The sequence below is a fragment of the Heliangelus exortis genome, chromosome 2 (assembly GCF_036169615.1).
Source record: "Heliangelus exortis chromosome 2, bHelExo1.hap1, whole genome shotgun sequence".
In the NCBI taxonomy this organism is placed as follows: domain Eukaryota; kingdom Metazoa; phylum Chordata; class Aves; order Apodiformes; family Trochilidae; genus Heliangelus; species Heliangelus exortis.
The window spans coordinates 15267650-15288080 of NC_092423.1; the positions used below are offsets into that span (position 1 = coordinate 15267650).

A 20431-nucleotide genomic window follows, 5' to 3' on the forward strand; every position below is an offset into this window, starting at 1 on the left:
ATCCTGATTTGAATTATTTTAGATGAAAATTTGGAGCTGAACTTCTCAAAGTCAACCAGCTTCATTTTTCAGCATTCCCAAAGTTTATTGTGTTGCTCTTTCCATTAACAGTAGTATCAGTCCTACTGACAGAATAGTAAGTTGCAAGGGGTTAGAAGTAAAGTTTTTGGAAGAGGTGGGAATGTTTACACTTTTTTCAGTGATGTGTAGAAATTTTATTTAATAGCCTTTAATTCTTTTAAATAAAAATTACATTTCAAGAGCTTTTTGCTTTTTTTCTATGTAGAGCAAAGACCATTAAGAACACAGTCTGTGTCAATGTGGAGCTCACTGCAGAGCAGTGGAAGAAAAAGTATGAGAAGGAAAAAGAGAAAAACAAGACTCTGCGTAACACCATACAGTGGCTGGAAAATGAACTCAACAGATGGCGGAATGGTGAGAAGGAATTAGATATTTTTTCTGTAAATTTTAGGCAAGACAGCAGGCACTGAGTAAGTCTCCAGGATACCAAAAGTAACTAAGAGCACTATGCAAGACAGTAACAAGGACATTAGAGATAGAATATTTAGTTGACATTGGAACTAATTTTTTACTATATTGCGGCTGGAACAACTTCTTATAGGGGCATTTAATGCTGGGCAAATGACAAGTGTGTCTGAAAGTATATTGGCATTAGGTTCTTCTGATATGGTTTACTAGCAGAGCTAGAGAGAGTTGCATACGTTATAAAACTTTCTTTGGGGGGGAGAAAAAATCAGATGCAGAAACTGCATCTGGTTTGGTTTGCTAATTCAGATCACTATTACACAAGCTTGTCCTCATTTAAAACTCAAGTATGTTCATAGGCAAAAAATCCACCTCAAACCCAAAACTGCTGTACAGAACGTGTAGTCATTGTTCCTTCCTGACTAATTCTTAACAGTTGCAGGGTCTGGCAAAATGCAAGTTATATGAAGCCTTAAATTCAGAAAAGTAGGAACACAGGTGATACTTACAGATGTATTCTGAAGTCTGGCAGCTATCGAAATTGATATTGCAATCTTGTAGACAACTGCACCACATTCTGCTGTAAACCTGAGAAAAATGGGCTTGTTTAAATAAGTTTAGTAGAGTGTGGGGTTTTGTTTTTTTATTTTAATCTTTTATAGAGATGGTATTAGGCCACACCTGAAATGTTAAGTATAGTTCTTCTAGAATATTGACACAAGATATGGGAGTGTTGGAAAGAACCCATACCTTCCAGACTGCATAAAATGTTTCATAATAAGATGCTAAGGAATTTAGTTTGAGAGAAGTGTCTTGATTAGTGTGTGCTATTAGCATGTTCTCAGAAGGAAAAGGCTTAGTGAAGATAAAAGTGTAACTTGAGCAAATTCTTTAAATTAAAGCAAAGCAATTTAAAAGTACGTATGGTTACCTAGCAAAACAGACTGACAAGGAAAAGGAAAAAAAAAACCAGGGGGTTTTCTACCTTCAGGTCAAGTTAGGTGCCTATCTAGAAGGTACAGTTTGTATGATTTTGAACTGATGGCAGAGTAACTGGATGAAATACAGTGTTCTGTAGGTTAAGCAAGAGAATTTGTATGATTTAATGGTATTTTTTTACATTTCAGTCATGTGAACTTGATCAATCATTAACTGTGGAGCTTTACTGTTTGGGAGCATGTAATATATCTCAAGGCTAACTGGAAGATACTTCATGCCTGACTACTAAAACTAAGTATGTTATTCTTCCTTTAAGGGGAGACTGTTCCAGTTGATGAACAGTTTGACAAGGAGAAGGCCAACTTAGAAGCTTTTGCAGTGGACAAGGATATTACTGTTACTAATGATAAACCAGCTACCACAATTGGAGTAACTGGCAATTTCACTGATGCTGAAAGAAGGAAATGCGAGGAAGAAATTGCCAAACTATACAAACAACTGGATGACAAGGTATGCCATTCTTATTTAATATATGACCTCTTGGAAATATATCTTGAACTGTAGTATGTAATACTTATTTTGTTAGTTCAGCTTAAGTGTTTGCTGGGAGTGCCTACTCTATTTCTGAAGCTTTGATTAAGAGAAATCAAAGTGGCCTTATCTGGTGCTAAGCGAGTATTCGTTCCTAGTTGGTCTGCTTCCTTTGGCAAAACTGCTAGAAAGTGTCCTGAAAACTTAAGTATCAGTACACAAAAAGAAAAAAGATAAACATGAAAGTTAGGAAAGAAAAGTTCGTGAGAATCTTGAGTGGTATTTCTTTCTACTTTTCCTAGCTGATTGTTTGGGACAATACAATTATTATTCCAAAAAAAGGAAAATTATGGGAAAGCAGAAAAAGGGGTAATTTGAAGACAGCAGTTTTTTCCTTACATGTTATGTATTTTTATTTCAACATAATTTTAAATTTAAGCAATAATACTAAATTTGGAGAGGAGAAAAAATTCTTTAGATCTTACTTCTATCTTGGAGGTTAGAACAACTTAGAGAAGACTAAAAAAAGCACAGGTGTAAGAGTTTTGTCTTTAAAGCATAGTGCTTTACACATAGGTGCCAGATCAAGAGCTTAATGGATTAGTCAGTGAAATAAAAAGGATTATTGTTTTTACTTTTATTGCTTTCAGTTGTACAATTGTCTCTAGAATATGGAAAAGTTAGATGCCTAACATCTGTCTCAGATTATTTTTCCTGAGTGGTGTTTGTCAGTTTATTGAACAGTCTTACTTCAACTGCAGGATGAAGAAATTAATCAGCAGAGCCAATTAGTAGAAAAACTGAAAACACAGATGTTGGATCAGGAGGAGGTGAGTTTTGCTCTTGCATCTTTATTCTACTTTTGTTTGGCTTTCCTTTAAAAGAAGTGACCAGGGAGTAGAATGCTGCTTTACTACTGTACACTAGTTCTCTTTTTATTCCTGCTCTGCCTATTCATTCCCCCTACTTACACTGTGCTAATGTCTAAACCTAAACCAGTTTATGTGAACCTTAAGTTTTTATGAAGATTGAAGGAATTGAAATGAGTTTTACTCAAAAACATCAGCAGTTGTTTTTTCTGTGCTAAGTCAGCAGTTAGTCAAGATTGAAAATGCCTTAATTTACTGTAAGAAATCTGTTTTAAGGTTTACTTTTGGTAAATTACTGTTCAAAACCAGAAGGGGAAGGAGTGAAATGTAATGGCCCATAACTAAAAAAAAAAATGGAAGTACCTCTGTGTTCCTTCAAACCATACTTGTTAGAATGTTCGGACAATGTGTATACACGTCACCTGTTGACAGTTTCAGACTCATGAGTAGCATTCAGTGGCCTTTTAGAGAGCTTGCTGTATCCAATATTCATTTCCAATTGGTGTCCTTGTGTTATGTTTTGTAAGCACTTCCTTTTTGAAAATGCTTTAAAAGCTAAAGAACAATGAATATAGATGATAAATTCAACTGTTGATTATACTTCCACTGTACCTGTCCATGGCATCTTTATTGCATGATGTTAAACACTAAAAATATAGATATAAGCTATTATAGTAGCTAAAAACATTAGTAATATTCAACTTACACGCGGAATTTTCTTGATTTTTTTTTTTTTTATTTTTTTATTTTATTTATTTAATTTGAAATAACCTCTCTCAATGTTGCAGCTTCTAGCCTCAACCAGGCGGGACCAAGACAACCTGCAAGCAGAGTTGAATCGCCTTCAGGCTGAAAATGATGCCTCTAAAGAGGAAGTGAAAGAGGTGCTACAAGCCCTTGAGGAATTAGCTGTCAATTATGATCAGAAGTCTCAGGAAGTAGAAGATAAGGCAAAGGAATACGAACTGCTTAGTGATGAGCTCAATCAAAAATCGGTACGGAACTGGGATAAGAAATTAATGTTTTCAGTGTTAACTTTTGCTGTCTTATCTGTATTTCTTGCTTGAAGTAATTTAAAGCTTCTTCCCCAAGAAAAATGGGAGTGTAAGTCAAACTTTTTTAGTTTTAACAAAGGATGATTTTCTAAAAACAGTAGGCTTTATAACATGTGCAGTGAATGTTGACCTCGATAGTTCTTGTTTCTTTAGTACCTATGACATTTTACTACCTGGAGAGTATTCAGAGAAATCCTGGATGTCAGATGATTTATGGCCTTCCTATTAGGAGCAGCATGTAAAATATAGTGGAATAGGCTAGCTGTACATGTGGATGAAGTGTGTGATTTGTGTTTTGTGTTTTGTTTTGTTTGCTTGCTTGCTTGTGGTGGTAGTGTTTTAATTAATTTATGGATAGTCAAGTGACTCTAAATATCATAACTAATGTCCACTGTGTGTCCTGAATACCTCAATCTACAAGAAAGCAACAACTGTTCTCAGATGTAGTAAAATTAAGATGCTTCAGTGTTCTCAGTCTGACACAGCCAACCCAGGCAGTAACCATCCTTTGGCATCACTGATTGAAACTTTCTTGCTGTAAAACTTGTGGCATTTTTTTCAAAACTGGAGTACGAAGAGTAGGCAACTTTTGAGTATGCAAGCTGCTTTGCTTTACCTAAATATCTCCTTTATGAAAATATGGTGAAAAGTACTGGGCTTGCTGTCCATGTATTTTTTCCTATATTTACAGTTTTCTATAATATTTACCTATATATAACTCTGAATGCCATTTAATAATGTTGACGTGAATTCTGTTGCAGACTTGTAATACTGTATTTTGTGAGCCAAAACCCTCTGTCCTTGGTATTTTATATTTCTTTGAAAATAAATACTGTCATTCCAGGACTTCTAAATTTTTTCTCTATATTCACATAGGTTGATACCAGTCTGGTTTTAGACATAAATATCAGACATTTCAGTAGGCAGCCTCATGGTGCTGTAGTGAAATAAATAGTATGAAAGTGATTCTAAAAACAAAAGTGTGTTCTATTTACTAAAGTGTAATTTCTTTTACTCTAGATCACTCTAGCCAGTATAGATGCAGAGCTTCAGAAACTTAAAGAAATGACCAACCATCAGAAGAAACGAGCAACAGAAATGATGGCTTCCTTACTAAAAGATCTTGCAGAGATAGGAATTGCAGTAGGAAACAATGATGTCAAGGTAAGTATGAGTTGGAGTGATTTTTAATGCCATGTATTACACACATATGGTGTGTGTAAGCAGGGTCAGCTTTCTTAGTATGGTAAAAATGGCCACTCTAAGAATCTTCATGTATATTATTATTATTTGGGCATAAGTTTATGCAGTGCTTGTATTGTGACTTAATCAGGTTCCAAACAGAATTTGGTTGTGTGAAGACAAGAAAAAGCAGATGTGATTTTTTTTGTTTGTTTGTTTGAAGCGGTGTCTTCATTCATGCTGTTAAACTTCTACATGAAATGGTCATAATCAACATCACTGTTGTGGAAATTTAATGCTGACCTGCAGTGTCTGTCAGGATTGTACTTATATTAAAATTGAATGAGGAGCTAAGATAAAAACCTAAAAGATTACCATAGGACACCAATGTAAGCAGTGTTAGAAATACACAGTGAACTGTCTTTCTCTCTTCCAGTGACTCATTATCTTTGTGCAAGCTTCTAAATAACCTGAACATTAAAAAAAAATTGTATCTTGGTGTTTAAATGCTCTGATTTTTAGTCAAGGCAGGGGATGTGTGGTGTGCACTAAGTTAGTCCAGCTCACTTTTAATTTTTTTTTTTTTCTATGTGAACTCCCTAAATGTGTCATTCAACACATTTCAGCAGCCTGAGGGAACTGGCATGATAGATGAAGAATTTACAGTTGCAAGACTATACATCAGTAAGATGAAATCAGAAGTAAAAACAATGGTAAAACGTTGCAAACAGCTAGAAGGCACCCAAGCTGAGAGCAATAAGAAAATGGAAGAAAATGAAAAGGAATTGGCTGCTTGCCAGCTCCGTATCTCACAGGTAATTTTTTTTCTTTACAATGTACGTCCTAAATGTTCTTTCAAATTCATTAACCTGCTGTGAAAAAAGTTGCAATTTCTTTAACATAGTACATTGTGATCAAAGTGCCATGAGACTCGGCTGTATCCTTCGTACTCTCTTCAGTTAGGATGCTTCTAAGAAATTGTGTGACTGGATGTCAGAATGTCTGCAGTATGTCTCTCTGTAGCCTAATAGTGCTTTTGCATCACTTGGTTTAAATACCAGGATCCATATGTTCACTATCACAGGATCCTTTACAAATACAAGCCTTAGAGGAGCAGTGGGTAGTGAGCACTGCCTACGAATTCATCAAGTTGGAAGTGAGAGAGGTAACAGTAGCACACTAAAATCACAGTAGGCTTGCATAGCAGATTAAATTTACTTCTAATGTGAGAAGACCCTTTTGATGTGATTGTTAGAAAGGGTTAGTAATGTGACTTCTTACACTTGCCAAATTTTGATTGACATATGCAATTTTTCTGTATTTTGTTTTACATAAAGATGCTATTTTTTTTTAATCAGGATATGCATATTTCAGTGCAGTCTTCTAAGTACAGCAGGCCTCTCTTGCCTTTAGTAGTATTTACCATTCAAAGCATCTTTTCTCCCAGCCAAAAGTTTATTTAATTTCAATCCAGAATAAAGACATTGTCTTACAGATCTGCTTGAGTAGCTGCATTCTTCTTAGAGTTTCGATGGTACAATTTTTGTTTTGAGATTAGGTTAATAGTTAAAAATAAGTATAAACTGCTTATGCAGATGTAAGTCCATGATATGTAGTTCCAAAGTAAATGAATCTTTCCATTCTACAAGCATGAAGCCAAGATCAAGTCATTGACTGAGTATCTTCAGAATGTGGAACAGAAAAAGAGACAACTGGAAGAGTCTGTGGATTCCCTTAATGAAGAATTAGTTCAACTCCGAGCACAGGGTAGGAATTGCCTCCCTCCACCCTGTCCACCACCATTTAAAGTCTATAAATAGGAAGTAGTTCTGTTCTCTTTAAATTGAAGAGTATAGCTGTAGAATGGCTTTTTGCTACTGTAGACTTAATGGGAAATCAAATAATGTAGACTTAATGGGAAAGCACGTGTGCTGTTTGAAAGAACAGATATGGATAGGGGACTTTTTCCAAATTTTAAGGTGTTGGGAAGGGAAGGGGGAATTAAATCCATCTTCCCTGTTATTACTTTGTTACATCTCTGTAATGTTTTTTTTCGTCTTCTATCCCTGCTAGAAAAAGTCCATGAGATGGAGAAGGAGCACTTAAATAAGGTTCAAACTGCAAATGAAGTCAAGGTAAGTTAATTTCATCATTAAAAAAACAGAAAAAAATGCACAACAAAACAAAGAAAAACAAACAAAACGCCAACAAACAATGGAAGTATATCAGCTTCTTAAAGCATACAATACATGCTGTTTTTTCTAATAGCAAGCTGTGGAACAGCAAATCCAGAGCCATCGTGAGACACATCAAAAACAAATCAGTAGCCTGAGAGATGAAGTTGATGCAAAGGAGAAACTTATCACTGAACTTCAAGAGTAAGTAACTGTCATTATTTTAGCAGTGCCAAATGTCTCTGAACTGTGTGGATAGAAAAGCACAGTATGGAGGGATGGGTGTGGCCAAGGTTTCCTCTAGCTGTGTCTCTCTAACTTGTCTTGTTTTACTGAATGTCCTGTCTGATGGGTTCACTTGTGATATAATATCTACTTTCTGTGCTCAGCCAAAACCAGAAGATGATGCTTGAGCAGGAACGTCTTAGAGTTGAGCATGAGAAGTTGAAAGCGACTGATCAGGAAAAAAGTAGAAAACTGCATGAACTTACGTAAGTGATGGTGGAGCATAAAACAAATATTTGTGGGAACACTTGCATTTTAGAAAGTAGTGACCTAATACAATGAAGTGGCTCTCAATGTATGAGATGCCTATTAAAAACAGGCTGCAGAGCCTTCATGAGCTCAACTTTTTTAAAACCTTTCCACTTCCAGTGGAAAGTTAAATGATGAAAGATATGAAGGCCACAATTTTTCTTCTTTATTGTGCTATGGGTTGGAATAATTAACTTTTTGATTTGCATCTAAGTTTGCATGCTCTTAGGACTGCTAAAGGCTTGTAACAGTTCCCTTACTATTGCTTTTTTTGATTCTTATGTTCCCTTACTCTTTTTGTTGTTATTGGTCAGATATGTTTTAACTAGTTAGGTGGCTCTAATTGGCTTATTCTTGACATTAAACAGCTTCTTATTGTATTGAGTAAATAATCAAGAGTCAAGATTAAAAACAGTTCTCAACTTCTAGAAAACTGACCATAATCTCCAGTAAATGTTTGTTTCTAGATTATCAGTAGCAACTGACAATGATGGATTTATCTTTACAGAAGTTAAAAACACATTATACATTAAACTTTTTCAAAGTGCATGCTTTTTGGCCATGTTTAAAAACACACAGTGGCTTTCAGGTTTTTATCATAAAATTTGAAATAATCAGAGGGACCTTACTGGTCTGTACTGGCAACCAATAAGCAATGCTTACTTTTTTTTTTTTTTTCTTTTACCGTGCTGTGAAATACAATGTTGGTTTAGCTGACTAAAATATTAACAGTACTCTGCCCTTCTGAATCCATCTTACTCCGTTTTATTTATGTCACGATGATTACACAAGTTACATCAGTAAAGATAGGTTATCTTTTCTTGTAAGATTTGACATGTTACCACACTATTGCTTTTTATTTCAGTTTGCAGGCTAAACTATATATATCATTGATCCCTCAAGGGCACTTGCTGTATTAGAAACTTTCCTCTTCAAAAACCTTGCAGAGAAGCACTAAAAATTAGTTTGGTGTTCTGTGTCTTCATCCAGTCTTTCTGAATCCAGTTATTCTCCACTGTATGTCACAAATGCGCATGGCAAATGACAGGCCAAAAATAATGCAGATTATTCACCTTTTTAACATTTATTTTTACTTAGACTTATGTAAGATGCCTGGAACTACTTTTCCAGTGAGGTTTGGAAAATAGATAGGATGCCGAGATGTTCTTCAGAATATTTTATTACCTCAGATGTTTAACCATTTAGCTATGAACTAGTAGTGGAACTGGGCAAGTGAGGAGAAATTTCAAGCAGAAAAAATGTTTTTTGGCTGCTTAATAGGAACTGACCTTCCTGCAGTCCCTGACCGTCCTATTCCAACCTTAAGTCATAAAAAAGAGAAGTCCACATTCATTTCCTGTTATCCTGTTATCCTATCTTAGTAATTACACTGCCTTATAATTCTGAAACAGAACATTAGCAATGCAGTAAATGCCTTCATGTTAAATAGGAAGACAGAGGTTCTGTAAAGTGATAATCATTAGGGTTATCTTCCTCTAAAATGAGATTGTTGTTTTTTATGCTAGCTTTGGCAAATATGTTGGGGGATGGGGTGGTAGAACTAAACAAGAAAAAGAATCCTTAATCTGTCACGTGATACTTCTAATCTCAGTTGGTCAGAACTAACAACATCCATAGGATAAGATCTATCCAGCTTTTCGTCCTGAACCTGACTCAGAATGTTTCTTTACCTGCTCTAGATACATACAATTTATATATCTGAATGTAATTGTTTGTATTCCTTCACTATTACTTTCCTCTTCTTTTCTATGCAACTCTCCCATTCAGACACCACCCTATATGGATGTCTGAGTGTGGTGTCACCTGTTGGTTACATCCTTAACTTAGGACTTCTGCTGAAAGACATTTTTCGTTTATAACATTTAGTTTTTATCACTAGTCTCCTAAGCTGTCAACAGTTCCAATTTTGCTTGGATGTTTGAGAATCAATTTGCTCTCTTTTAGGGTTATGCAGGACAGACGGGAACAAGCGAGGCAAGATTTGAAGGGTTTGGAAGAGACTGTGGTAAGATAGTCAAGATGCAAATGTCAATACATGCCTTTTGTTTTTCCTTCAGAGCTATTTTCTGAATTTTTTTTTTTTTTTTTTTTTTTTATTTACTATCCTTAACTGTAGGCAAAAGAACTTCAGACTCTTCACAATCTTCGGAAGTTGTTTGTCCAAGATCTTGCTACTAGAGTGAAAAAGGTAATGTGATACTATAGTAAAGCTTGATGTTTCTGAGAATGCTACATAAATTTCAGTTTAGAACTTAATTAGGAATTTATTTCTATGTGGCATAAGTTTTCTGTCTCAATGTTAAAATGCAAGTTCAGATTTGTATTCAGCCTCCTCTCTCCCTCCCCTTGTCTTTATTACTGCAGAGTGCTGAGATTGACTCAGATGATACAGGAGGCAGTGCTGCACAAAAACAGAAGATTTCCTTCCTTGAGAATAATCTTGAACAGCTTACAAAGGTTCACAAGCAGGTACAAGGAGGCTTATTTCAAGTTTTAATTAAAAACAAATTACTTAAGGTGCATTCTTATAGAAGTGACTGCATATTGGGCATAAAGTAACTTTTATAGTTAAATACTTTACCTTGAGTGTGTCTCTTGATATAAAATGAACATTTTCCTGTAAATTAATAGCTCTTTTAAGTGCATGTGGGTAGCTGCATTTAAACTGAAGAAGTTAGTGTTTGGAGTTTATATCAGTCTAGTGACTATGTTGGGTAGCATGTTCTTCCACAGCAACTGATTTTCAAATTATAGTCTTTGTTGTACTGAGATTTACTAAAAGCTTGTATGTAAAGACAATATGGTAGCCCTACTGCTTTGCCTGTTCAGGGGGAGGAGGGTGTCTCATTGGCTCTCCTTTTGAAGAGAAGTATGAAGAAGATAATCCATTCTGGTTTTGTAGCTGGTACGTGACAATGCAGATCTTCGCTGTGAACTTCCTAAACTGGAGAAGCGACTTAGAGCTACAGCTGAGAGAGTTAAAGCTTTGGAGTCTGCACTGAAGGAAGCCAAAGAGAATGCTTCTCGTGATCGAAAACGGTATCAGCAAGAAGTAGATCGTATAAAGGAAGCTGTAAGATCCAAGAATATGGCCAGAAGAGGACATTCTGCGCAAATTGGTTAGTAAAGTATCCCTTGTTCCCTAAAGCTTCATCTGTCTTCTGATTTTTTATTTTTTTTTTTTTTTTTTTTAAATCTTTGTGCATATGTGTATCTTTAAGCCTGAGTTAGAACTGCATTTGTTGACATGGTGTGTTTTCTATGATGAGTTATATTTTGGTTAATAGGTTGTAAGTGTGTTGGTGGTATATGGTTGTTACACTTTTAAAATTTATTTTAAAGGGGTCTCTTCCTGGTAGCTAGATTTTTATACATGCTGGGAAAAGCTTATGAACCTAGAATTCTAGCCTGAATGTGTTTCTTGTCCTGGAACAAATCAATACCCTGAATGTGAGTTTTAAGTCTGAAACATTGTTCCAAGTTCCAAGACTAAGTAACTACTGCAAAGCAAGGAGGAGGTTAAGCCATCACCCTCAACAACAACAGAATTCTCTTGCTGTTTCTTGATCTCTGGGGGGGGGGGGGGGAGGGTGGTGAGTGGCAGACAGAAACCCTCAACTAACATCCTAAGATTCCAAGTTACCTTTTTGGTTCATTGAAAACATAGTACTCCATAGCCCTCCCTGGAGTAGAAAGATGGAAGAAAACCAGAAATCTGTAGTACCTAATAGTGTTTCTTGCTGTGTGGTGGGAAGGTTCTCATATTCCCTTGGTCCTCCAACTGCCATTAGGCTGTCAAGTGCTGAGGGCCAAGAGAGGGTGTGATGTGTGGAGGACTTATTTGCGCATATTACATTATTCTTGTAGAAGTAACTGTGTGTTCCAGCCTCTTATTTGTCTTGTGTCAGGACTTCAGTAATCAGTATTCTTCTCTTAAATGTTAACGCAACAGCAGTGGGCACTACAGTTAAACTTCTTATATTCTGTAGGTCTGCAAGGAGATGTTGCGGAATAAAGTTTATAATTTTTTTTTTTTTTTTGGTCATTTCAAATGGCAGCAAGAAGATGGGTTCTTTTCTGTCTTTTTCCCTCAAGTGACTTCCAAGACAAACAGAATTCACTAGTGAATTTACCAGAGGTATAAAGCCTCTTGTACTTAAACATCTAGATGAGCTAGTCATGCCTTATTGGAGATCAGCTTCTTGTGATGCAGAAACTGAGAAGTGTTCCTCTGATGCATTTGCTACCTGTAGATACTTTATATCCACTCTTACCTGCTGAAACCTTAAATGCTTCTTTTAATATTACAGACCTCTGTAAGTCATACCATTGTGCCGGCCCTATTAAGAGCTAGTGTAAAACTGATTGAAAATACAGGCTGTTTATCAAAGTGAATTACCTGTCAAAACTATAGCTTTTAAATTCAGCAATAGAGTAAGCTTTATTTCTATATAATGGTAAAAAGTTGATGAAGCAGTGTTACCTGTATTAATCAGTACTCAAAACCACTAGCAGAGCAGGGTAACTAGTGGTTTATCAATTAAGTCAATGGGGAAAATACAGCAGGACAATGATTCCTTACAAGTACAAAACCCTCAGGAAGCTTTGTCTAGCAATGTGCCTTATTTGAGTTCTCATTGCTGAGAAATAGGATTCTCACAGGGAAATACATTATGTGGAGCAGGTAATGCATATGAAGAGAACAGTTTTCAAAACTTTTGCTATCTTTATTTCTAATAACAATAAAAGCAAAACCTGGTCTATTTTCATTGCTTGTTATAGCTGACACTAATCTGTTAGGTTTGCAGAATACCATCTCCTAAACTATTTTCTCATTCAAAGTGCATTCAATTTTGATTTCTACATTTGGGAGACTATAAAATAAAACATTAATAAATTTGAATAATCAAAAGTAAAATTGTGATGTATGTAACTGTAAGTCACGTTTGTTTTCCTGTAGCTAAGCCTATCCGTCCTGGCCAGCATCCAGCAGCTTCTCCAACTCATCCAAGTGCAATTCGTGGTGGAGGTGCATTCACTCAGAACAGCCAACCAGTTGCACTGCGTGGAGGGGGAGGGCGGCAAGACAAAGTGTAAGTTTGTCTTGTAGAAATGTTTAAATGTGTGATTAAACCACTTTGTATTAATTTTATTACAGTTCTGTGTCATAAAAACCACTCAAATACTCAGATTAACTTATTTTTTTACAGAATTTTATACTTAGAGGAACCGTATATATGCACACCTGACTAGTGCTGCTGCTGCTTTTTAATAAAAATGGTGTTTGTTGTTAAATGGTAGTTCTGGAGTTGTGCTACTGGAGAAGAGCAAAGTGTGAAAGGTGGAGATGGTTACCAGTCACAGCCAGTAGCTACTGTTTGGGAAAGGAGTAGACAATTTAATTCTTTTGGCTTGCTAGATCTATTAAATATGGCTTTCTTCAGACAACAAACATGCTTTATCCTGTGTTTGCACATGCTGTCACGTTGCCTAGAATTCTATTTGAAGAGAGGCTGTTTAGTCTCATGCTTCTTGAAGAGTTCTTAGTATAGCTGATAGAATCAATAATAAATAACTAAATTTAGAACTTTCATCTGCTTTAAAGAAGAGCTTTCACTGAGGAATTTAGGTTGGAGATTTAACACTTTGATTTTTTGGACTATGTGTAGATAGATAAAGAATGAGTAGAAAACTGGTAATTAGTTGTTAGAACACTTTTTAAACAAACAACCAGTAAAATTCTAATGTAATATGTTTACAGAATCCCTTAAGCAGCTGTAAAGCTTTCATGTAATTCTTCTAATGTCAGCATGTTGCCTTGCTGTAGAACCAAGCAGAGCTTAGCACTTTAAGGCAGCACTTTAATTAAGTGATCATAATCTATTTGACTTTTCCTATTTTGTTTTTGGAAGAATCTGTTCCACATGGAAATAAAGGAACAAAACTTTTTGAACTTATATTTAATATTAAGGTTTTTTTGAGCTTGTGGATACTCAGGGAGTCAGATCTTTTTTTCTCTGTTGTAATGTCTGTTACACTTCTTTTGATGATTAATATAGATACTAAGCATCTGAACTTTTGGTTAGAGAATAATGGTTTTGGTACAGTAACAACATAATGTACTAGTTTACATTGGGGGACCACTACTTAACAAATTATTCTGGAAACATTAAAAATAGAGAGTAAATTTTTATTTCCCTATGCAAATTAATGCAAAATAATATCTTCATTCCCATTTAATCTTCATAAAGTAGTGAAGTAAAACTTTGCAGCAGTTTGTAGGTGTTATCCATCCTGACAGTTCTCACTGGCCCAGAAAAAATAGCAACAACCATGGAAGGTGGAGTTTGTGTTTGGAATGTTTACTTTGCACAGCAAAGTCAGTATTGGATATTGTACTACTGTGTTTGTAGCAGACAGCATTTCCTAAATGCTTTGCATTGTGTAATGTCTTTATTTTAAAGCAATTTTATTAGCACTTACCTGAGTGGTCTAAGAATTGGTCTTTTAAATGCTATGTAAATAGTAAATACAGTCTACTGTAAATCTAAGTAAATTAACTCTTCTTTGGTTTATGAGGTACAAGTACTTAACTCTGTTATTTTTCTAATTTACAGTTGCTGAAAAGTAAATGAAGCGTGAGGAGGATTGGATATCATGTAGAGGGAGTCATTCCATGACAATAATCTCTCCCCTTGGGGACTGTAGGATTATTTTTTGAAAATGTATAAATTATACCTGGCCTGTACAGCTCTTCCCCCTTCTACAAATTCTGCTAACTGATTTCCAAAAAAAAAAAAACCAAACTAGAGTGCAATTTTGGCGTCTTGAAAAATGATATGTTACTTAAAGTGTAGCTCTGCTCATTACACAGTTTGTCTTTCATGTCTTAAATTTAGTCTGCACTGTGCCAAGCTGAATGTACGTTGAGAAAATCTTAGTTCAAATTTTCTAGCTTAATCTGTGTACATCTTACTGTCTTAGGGAATGTGTAACAGTGTTTAAGTATACTTTCATTTTTATCACTTCACATAACACTACATGTCCCACTGAATTAGAACATCACTCTGCATTGTGGTTTTCTTTTGGAATGCTCCACAGAGCATTGGAACTAAATTTATTTGTACAGTGTAAGAATACTGAAGTGTGCTTACAACAACTGCCATAAAGCACTGCGATTGCTACACCACAGACCTAAAGAGTTCAATATGAACAAGGCTGTTTAACTGTTACCTGATTAAATGCCCATTTATTGGGTGATTTAGACTTAAATATTGTACAGTTATAAGAGTAAACCTAAGTTTACAGAAAAGACTTTGGCAGTGGATTATCTCATCTGTCCTGTTCCTGATTGTACGCACGGTGCAGTCTGGTGGAATGAAAACTTTCTGCTTCATTCTGATGAGCCTGTCTATCCATTTGTCTGTATCTGTGACAGTTCATTTCCACTATTTTATAGTAGTGAAATGATCACAATCTCAAATTTAACTTTAATATTCCACTGCATATACAGTAATGGAATTTTTGGCTAAAATTTTAACTTTCAATAAAAAAACTTCAGCAACTGGCCAATGAATTCCAGTACACTAATAAAGGATACAACTTTTTAAAACTGATGTATCTGGAAATACCAGAGACATGTGCTTAAAAAAATAATAAAGTGCTACCCTGAATTATATTTGTAAACCATTTGTAAGTAGGCATATGAAATGTCCAAAGTAGGAGTTGGTGAATATTTTTCTTCTCTTTGCAATAAAGTTATGTAAAGTGGCTAACAAAATGAAATATGGTTTTTTTGTTTCTGAGCTCCAGTACTCCCATGGAACAGAATCCGGGTTTAAAAACTTTCTAGTGTAACTTTCCTACCTTACTTACAGGATCTAGCCACTATAATTTTTAGAACAGCCTTCTTCTTGATAGAAATTAGTTGTAAGGTCTTTGAGAAAGAAGGAACTTAATATTACTGAAAGAATCCAATTAGCTTTCCAGACCCAGTTGGTACCTGTTGGTGTTCTGGCTTGAAGTTTTTTGCTGGGTTACTGCGGAAACTGTTCAGGAAGCAAATCACTTTCAAGTTTTATATTATAGACAAAATATTTATATTATGATGGAGTGTAGTCAGATTTTAGACCTTGAACCACTTTTTTCTCTATCTACTGTATTCTGAATTTTTAATAGTTTGATATTTAAAAGCCTAGTGCATCAGTCAGAAATCTGACAGTTTTGAGTTTTCAGCTTTTAAGACTGTTCTGTTCATTAAGGCAGCCGAGCATCCAAACTTCTCATTGTTTTAGAGCATGAGTAGAGACAGCACACTGAGGAAATGAAAATAAAGGAACAGCAAACTATTTTGAATTAAATTTCTCACTGTCTGTTACCTTTCTTAGTGTTAACTGTAGGTTTTCAGACCTTCAGTTGTTAATACACAATCATAAAACCAAAAAAACCCCACTTTCTTTACGATACATTCAAATGAAGCAGGATTTTTTCTAATGCCTGTAAATGGGGGTTTCATTCCTGTGGGTAATTATCATGGGTTTTGGTGCTGAAAATTGCTGTGTTTAAAAACATATATTTGGTGGTAACTAGCCTGTAGTTCAGTGTACATCACCTTTTTATATTTAAACTTTTTTGTTTTTTAATTTTAAAACTTCTGAAGTTTACCAAGAACTGCCTCTTAAAATTAAAAAAAAAAAAGCAAAAAACAAACAAAAAAAAAACAAAACACAAAAAAATAACAAGAAAATGGACAACAAAGAAACAACCAACTTTTTTCTAGTTTCTGGTTTGGCTGTCAGCCAGACAGGACAATTACTGTTTTTTGTAAATTAAAATGTTCAGTCTATACAGGGAATGTTCAACACTGCTGTTTCAACTTGCAGTCTTTGAATGGTTCTTATTTTTTACGTTCCTCTATATCATATTTTTTAAAAGGTGGTTTAGGATAGGAACTTGGTAAAATATTTATTTCTGATGAACAACTAAGTTATTTACATAACTTAAACAATGACTCACTACTGTGTGTAACTAAATTTGACATGAGAGGACAAGTCTACCTGTGGAATATGATTTAACTTCAGTACACTTAAAATGTATTAAAACAATTGGTTTGGGGAAGACGCCATATAGTTCTAACTTACCTGCATGCTGTAAATGTATTTGTGTTTAAATAAAGACAAGAAAACTCTTTGAATTCTGTACATTTTTTTCAATCTTTACACTTGTTTGCTGAATTGTCATTATATAATATGTTTTACTTGAGAGGTGTAATGACCAGTTATCTGTATGTAAATAGTGATTATTTGAAGGGATTGGGGTCTGGGGTTTTGTTAGGGTTTTTTTTTAAAACATCAACTTCCCTGGATACAACAAGTGACACACTTCAAAGAATTCTCCCTTGACACAGGCATTCTTTCTCTCAAGGGAGAGATTTCCTCTTCTGCTCAAAGCAGCTGTTGTGTTTCCAGTGCACTGATCATTGCCTTAGTATTTCAACTGCCTTTCAAAAACAACCCCAAAACCCTCACCAATAAACCCGACCTCCCTCTCTTTAAAGAATATCTGCAGGTAGTTATTTCTTAGTTGTAATCAGGAGTTTGGGTATCTAGGACTATTGCTATATTCATCAAGGAATTATTTTTTTTTAATGATTGCATTCTAGGGTATGTTGAAGGCAGGTTAGAGACAATTATGCTTTGTTTTTTCCAGGAGCAGAAGAAAATTTAAGACCTAGAGATTGCCTTAATTCAGGTTTACTGGCAAGCAAGGAACCATAGGTGCACTTACATTCCAGATTTACTTTTAAAAATGAAACAGTAGAAGCTCATCAAGAGTTTGGGTGCATAATGTGTATTTGATTTATTTTCTGAGTAACTTGAAATCCAATTTTAAAGACTTTTTAAGTATGACAACACATTTCATCTGTTTTGGGATATCCAAACAATGGCTGTTTGCTTGCAGCTCTTCAGCTGGCAGATTGCAAATTCTGAAAACTGCTAATCCATATCATGCCTACTGTATTTTCAGCCTGAGCAGTAGCTGCTTGTGCTTTACGTACTCCTGGTTATCCAGTGAAGGAGGGAGGTGAAATGGAGCTCTTCTGTTTTGCTAATCTGACAGAATAACAGTTGGGTCAGTTCAGAGCAAAAGCTCATCTATTTAATCCTGTCTCCAGAGGTGCCAAACTAAATATCTAGAGCTTTAATATAAATATAAAAATAAAACCATAGAGGAGTCTGGATTTAAGTCTGCCAGTCCAGTTGTATAAAAGAAAAGATTTCAGGAGGAAGAAATTGCATCTGTAAACTGCTCAGTAATGAGCAAATTTGATGCTACAAAATATTGTGTGTGCTATAAATGGAATGTGGCTCAGTCACACCAGTGAAGGTGCTCACTTTTTAACAAATCTGTCTTTACTGGGTAATGACCAACTTGGAGCCTTTTATTGCAGACAAGGACTAAGGGATGGTCAAAAAGGCAAGTAAATCTTTCACTCAAGTTTTTATGTGGATAATGGCATGACCTGAAATTACTTCTGAAATTAAGAAAAATTATTGCACCTCTGACAAGGAAAAATTGCAGATAATGATAAACTGCTAAAGAATTAATTGACAGGCCAGGCTTGTTCTGTTGACTGGCTTGGGGTGGCTTATGTCTTAAAGACCAAGAAGTAACACTAATTATCAAAGTGTCATCTGTGTGCAAAACTGTCTCAAATCACTTAAGTACATAATATAACCTTGCTAAATGACAGAAAACTTGTCTGGAAGAGGGTTACTGAAGACTGATGGATAAGTCAAAATGTTTTCCTGTGGAGTTTTGAGCTGAAGAATCTTCCTGAGCTCTTTAGAGTGGAACGTCTCCCTTATGAGGAAAGACTGAGGGACCTGGGTCTCTTCAACTTGGAGGAGAATGAGGGGCAACCTCATTAATGTTTATAAATCTGTAAGGAGTGAGTGCCAGGAGGATAGAGTCAAGCTTTTATCGGGGGTGGCTAACAATAGGACAAGAGGTAATGGTTATAAACTGGAGCATAGGTGATTCCATATAAATATAAGGAATTCTTTCACTGTGAGGTAGACAGAGCACTGGCACAGGCTGTCCGGGAAGGTTGTGGAGTTTCCTTCCCTGGAGACATTCAAACCCCACCTGGATGCATTCCTGAGTGACCCGCTGTAGGTGACCATGCTCTGGCAGGGGGGTTGAACTAGATGATCTTTTGAGGTCCCTTCCAACCCCTGACTTTCTATGATTCTTGGATTCTTTACAGGTCTGTTCATCGTTTTGCCTTTAACCAGTGAGTTCTAGGGGAATGACAAATGAAGTGGGCAGAGGGAGGAGCAATTTGAGCTGATAAATCCTTTCAGTGTTTCATTATGAAAGCTGAAGGTGCAAAGGCCTTAAGCCAACTGGACTATCCTGTGTAATGGGGAAAGGAAGAGTTACCTGAAGAAGAAAAATATAATGCAAAAGACAAGAAAAAAACACATGCCAATGAGGCTATTGTAATAGACCATATTTAGCCTATTTACCTTTGAGAAGAAAAATAGTAAGTTAATTACTATGAAAGGGAAAAAAATGTATGTTGCACAGCATGGTGTGGTGTATCTGCACCCTGCATACCCTGCAGGTGTGCATTTCAGCAGAATGCTTGCTCTAGGGTCTGTGCCCTACAAAGCTTAGGTATACAGGTATTGCTGATGGATTCATCAGCTGCCTACACTTTAGGTACCAAGGGAAGTGTTGATGTGTACCTCCAACAGCACAACCCACATTCTCCACATTCCTAAAACCACAAAATTGGGTGTGGAAATGCCTCTGAGGTGCCCCCAGGTATGTGTTTCAGAGAGCTACTTCCACAGCATCTGCTGTGAGTAACAAGTACCTGCAAAGGCCTGTCCTGCACTGAAAGTCAGATCAAATAGTTTCCTGCAACAACTGGAGGTGAATACACTTCTCAGCTGATACCACCTTATTGGATATACCTGTGAATCCTCTTCCAGTGGATGCTTGATTTGGCTTTGTCAACAGCAGCAGCATAAAAAAGTGTGTTAAAAAAGTAAATTAACTCAGCAAAGTGCAAATGCGTGAGGTACCCTGGATGCCACCATCAACAGATCTGGTTCCCTTCAGCCCTGGGGGTGTTGTGCTGATGGGTGTTTTACATGATCATTCAGCATCCTGCTAACAAGCAGGTATTTGCAGAGTATTTTGTGCCAGTCTTTTTCTGAGTGGGTGTAAACTATTATTTAAATACTTCTGCTAAAAAAAAAAAAAAAGTACCCCTCAGCCAAAACTGTGACCAATCTTGTTCTCCTATTACCTAGGAAAGCTCATTTCACTACTTGGGGTAGTAAAAACGGATTGCCCAGCTAGGGTTAAAATTATTTCGGCTATTCACAGCTGTTTATTAACAACGAGAAACTAAGCTGGCCAGTGCAAGCCCCTTCAGTGGACACTTCACTAACCAGAGACCTCATGGATCTGAGAGAGAAAGGACAGGGATGTTGAGCACCGGGAGCCGCTGCTCCAGGGATCCAGTAGTTGACACCGCCAGATTACCCGATCCCTGCTCTCTCCCACATCTTGAGCCTCTTCCCTGCCTTTAATCTGCAATCCCAATTTGGCATCTGGGCCCTAA

General features: G+C 36.1%; 1 protein-coding gene across 3 annotated transcripts in view; it reads left to right on the plus strand.

Annotated features, from left to right (window-relative positions):
• The window catches only part of KIF5B (kinesin family member 5B), a 33122-nt gene extending 16138 nt beyond the window's left edge, over nucleotides 1-16984 (plus strand). For 2 of the 3 annotated variants that reach the window (XM_071734862.1, XM_071734864.1), the window contains exons 11-26: nucleotides 287-435; nucleotides 1742-1935; nucleotides 2718-2786; nucleotides 3614-3820; nucleotides 4901-5044; nucleotides 5689-5877; nucleotides 6712-6829; nucleotides 7136-7197; nucleotides 7331-7440; nucleotides 7626-7727; nucleotides 9736-9796; nucleotides 9908-9979; nucleotides 10156-10260; nucleotides 10694-10910; nucleotides 12752-12884; nucleotides 14409-16984. In XM_071734862.1, coding sequence (XP_071590963.1) covers nucleotides 287-435; nucleotides 1742-1935; nucleotides 2718-2786; nucleotides 3614-3820; nucleotides 4901-5044; nucleotides 5689-5877; nucleotides 6712-6829; nucleotides 7136-7197; nucleotides 7331-7440; nucleotides 7626-7727; nucleotides 9736-9796; nucleotides 9908-9979; nucleotides 10156-10260; nucleotides 10694-10910; nucleotides 12752-12884; nucleotides 14409-14415 — 1939 coding nt within the window. In that variant the 3' untranslated portion in view covers nucleotides 14416-16984. The remainder of the gene's footprint in view (nucleotides 1-286; nucleotides 436-1741; nucleotides 1936-2717; nucleotides 2787-3613; nucleotides 3821-4900; nucleotides 5045-5688; nucleotides 5878-6711; nucleotides 6830-7135; nucleotides 7198-7330; nucleotides 7441-7625; nucleotides 7728-9735; nucleotides 9797-9907; nucleotides 9980-10155; nucleotides 10261-10693; nucleotides 10911-12751; nucleotides 12885-14408) is intronic. The other variant, XM_071734863.1, reaches the window with a different exon arrangement.
• Nucleotides 16985-20431: the final 3447 nt, after the last annotated feature.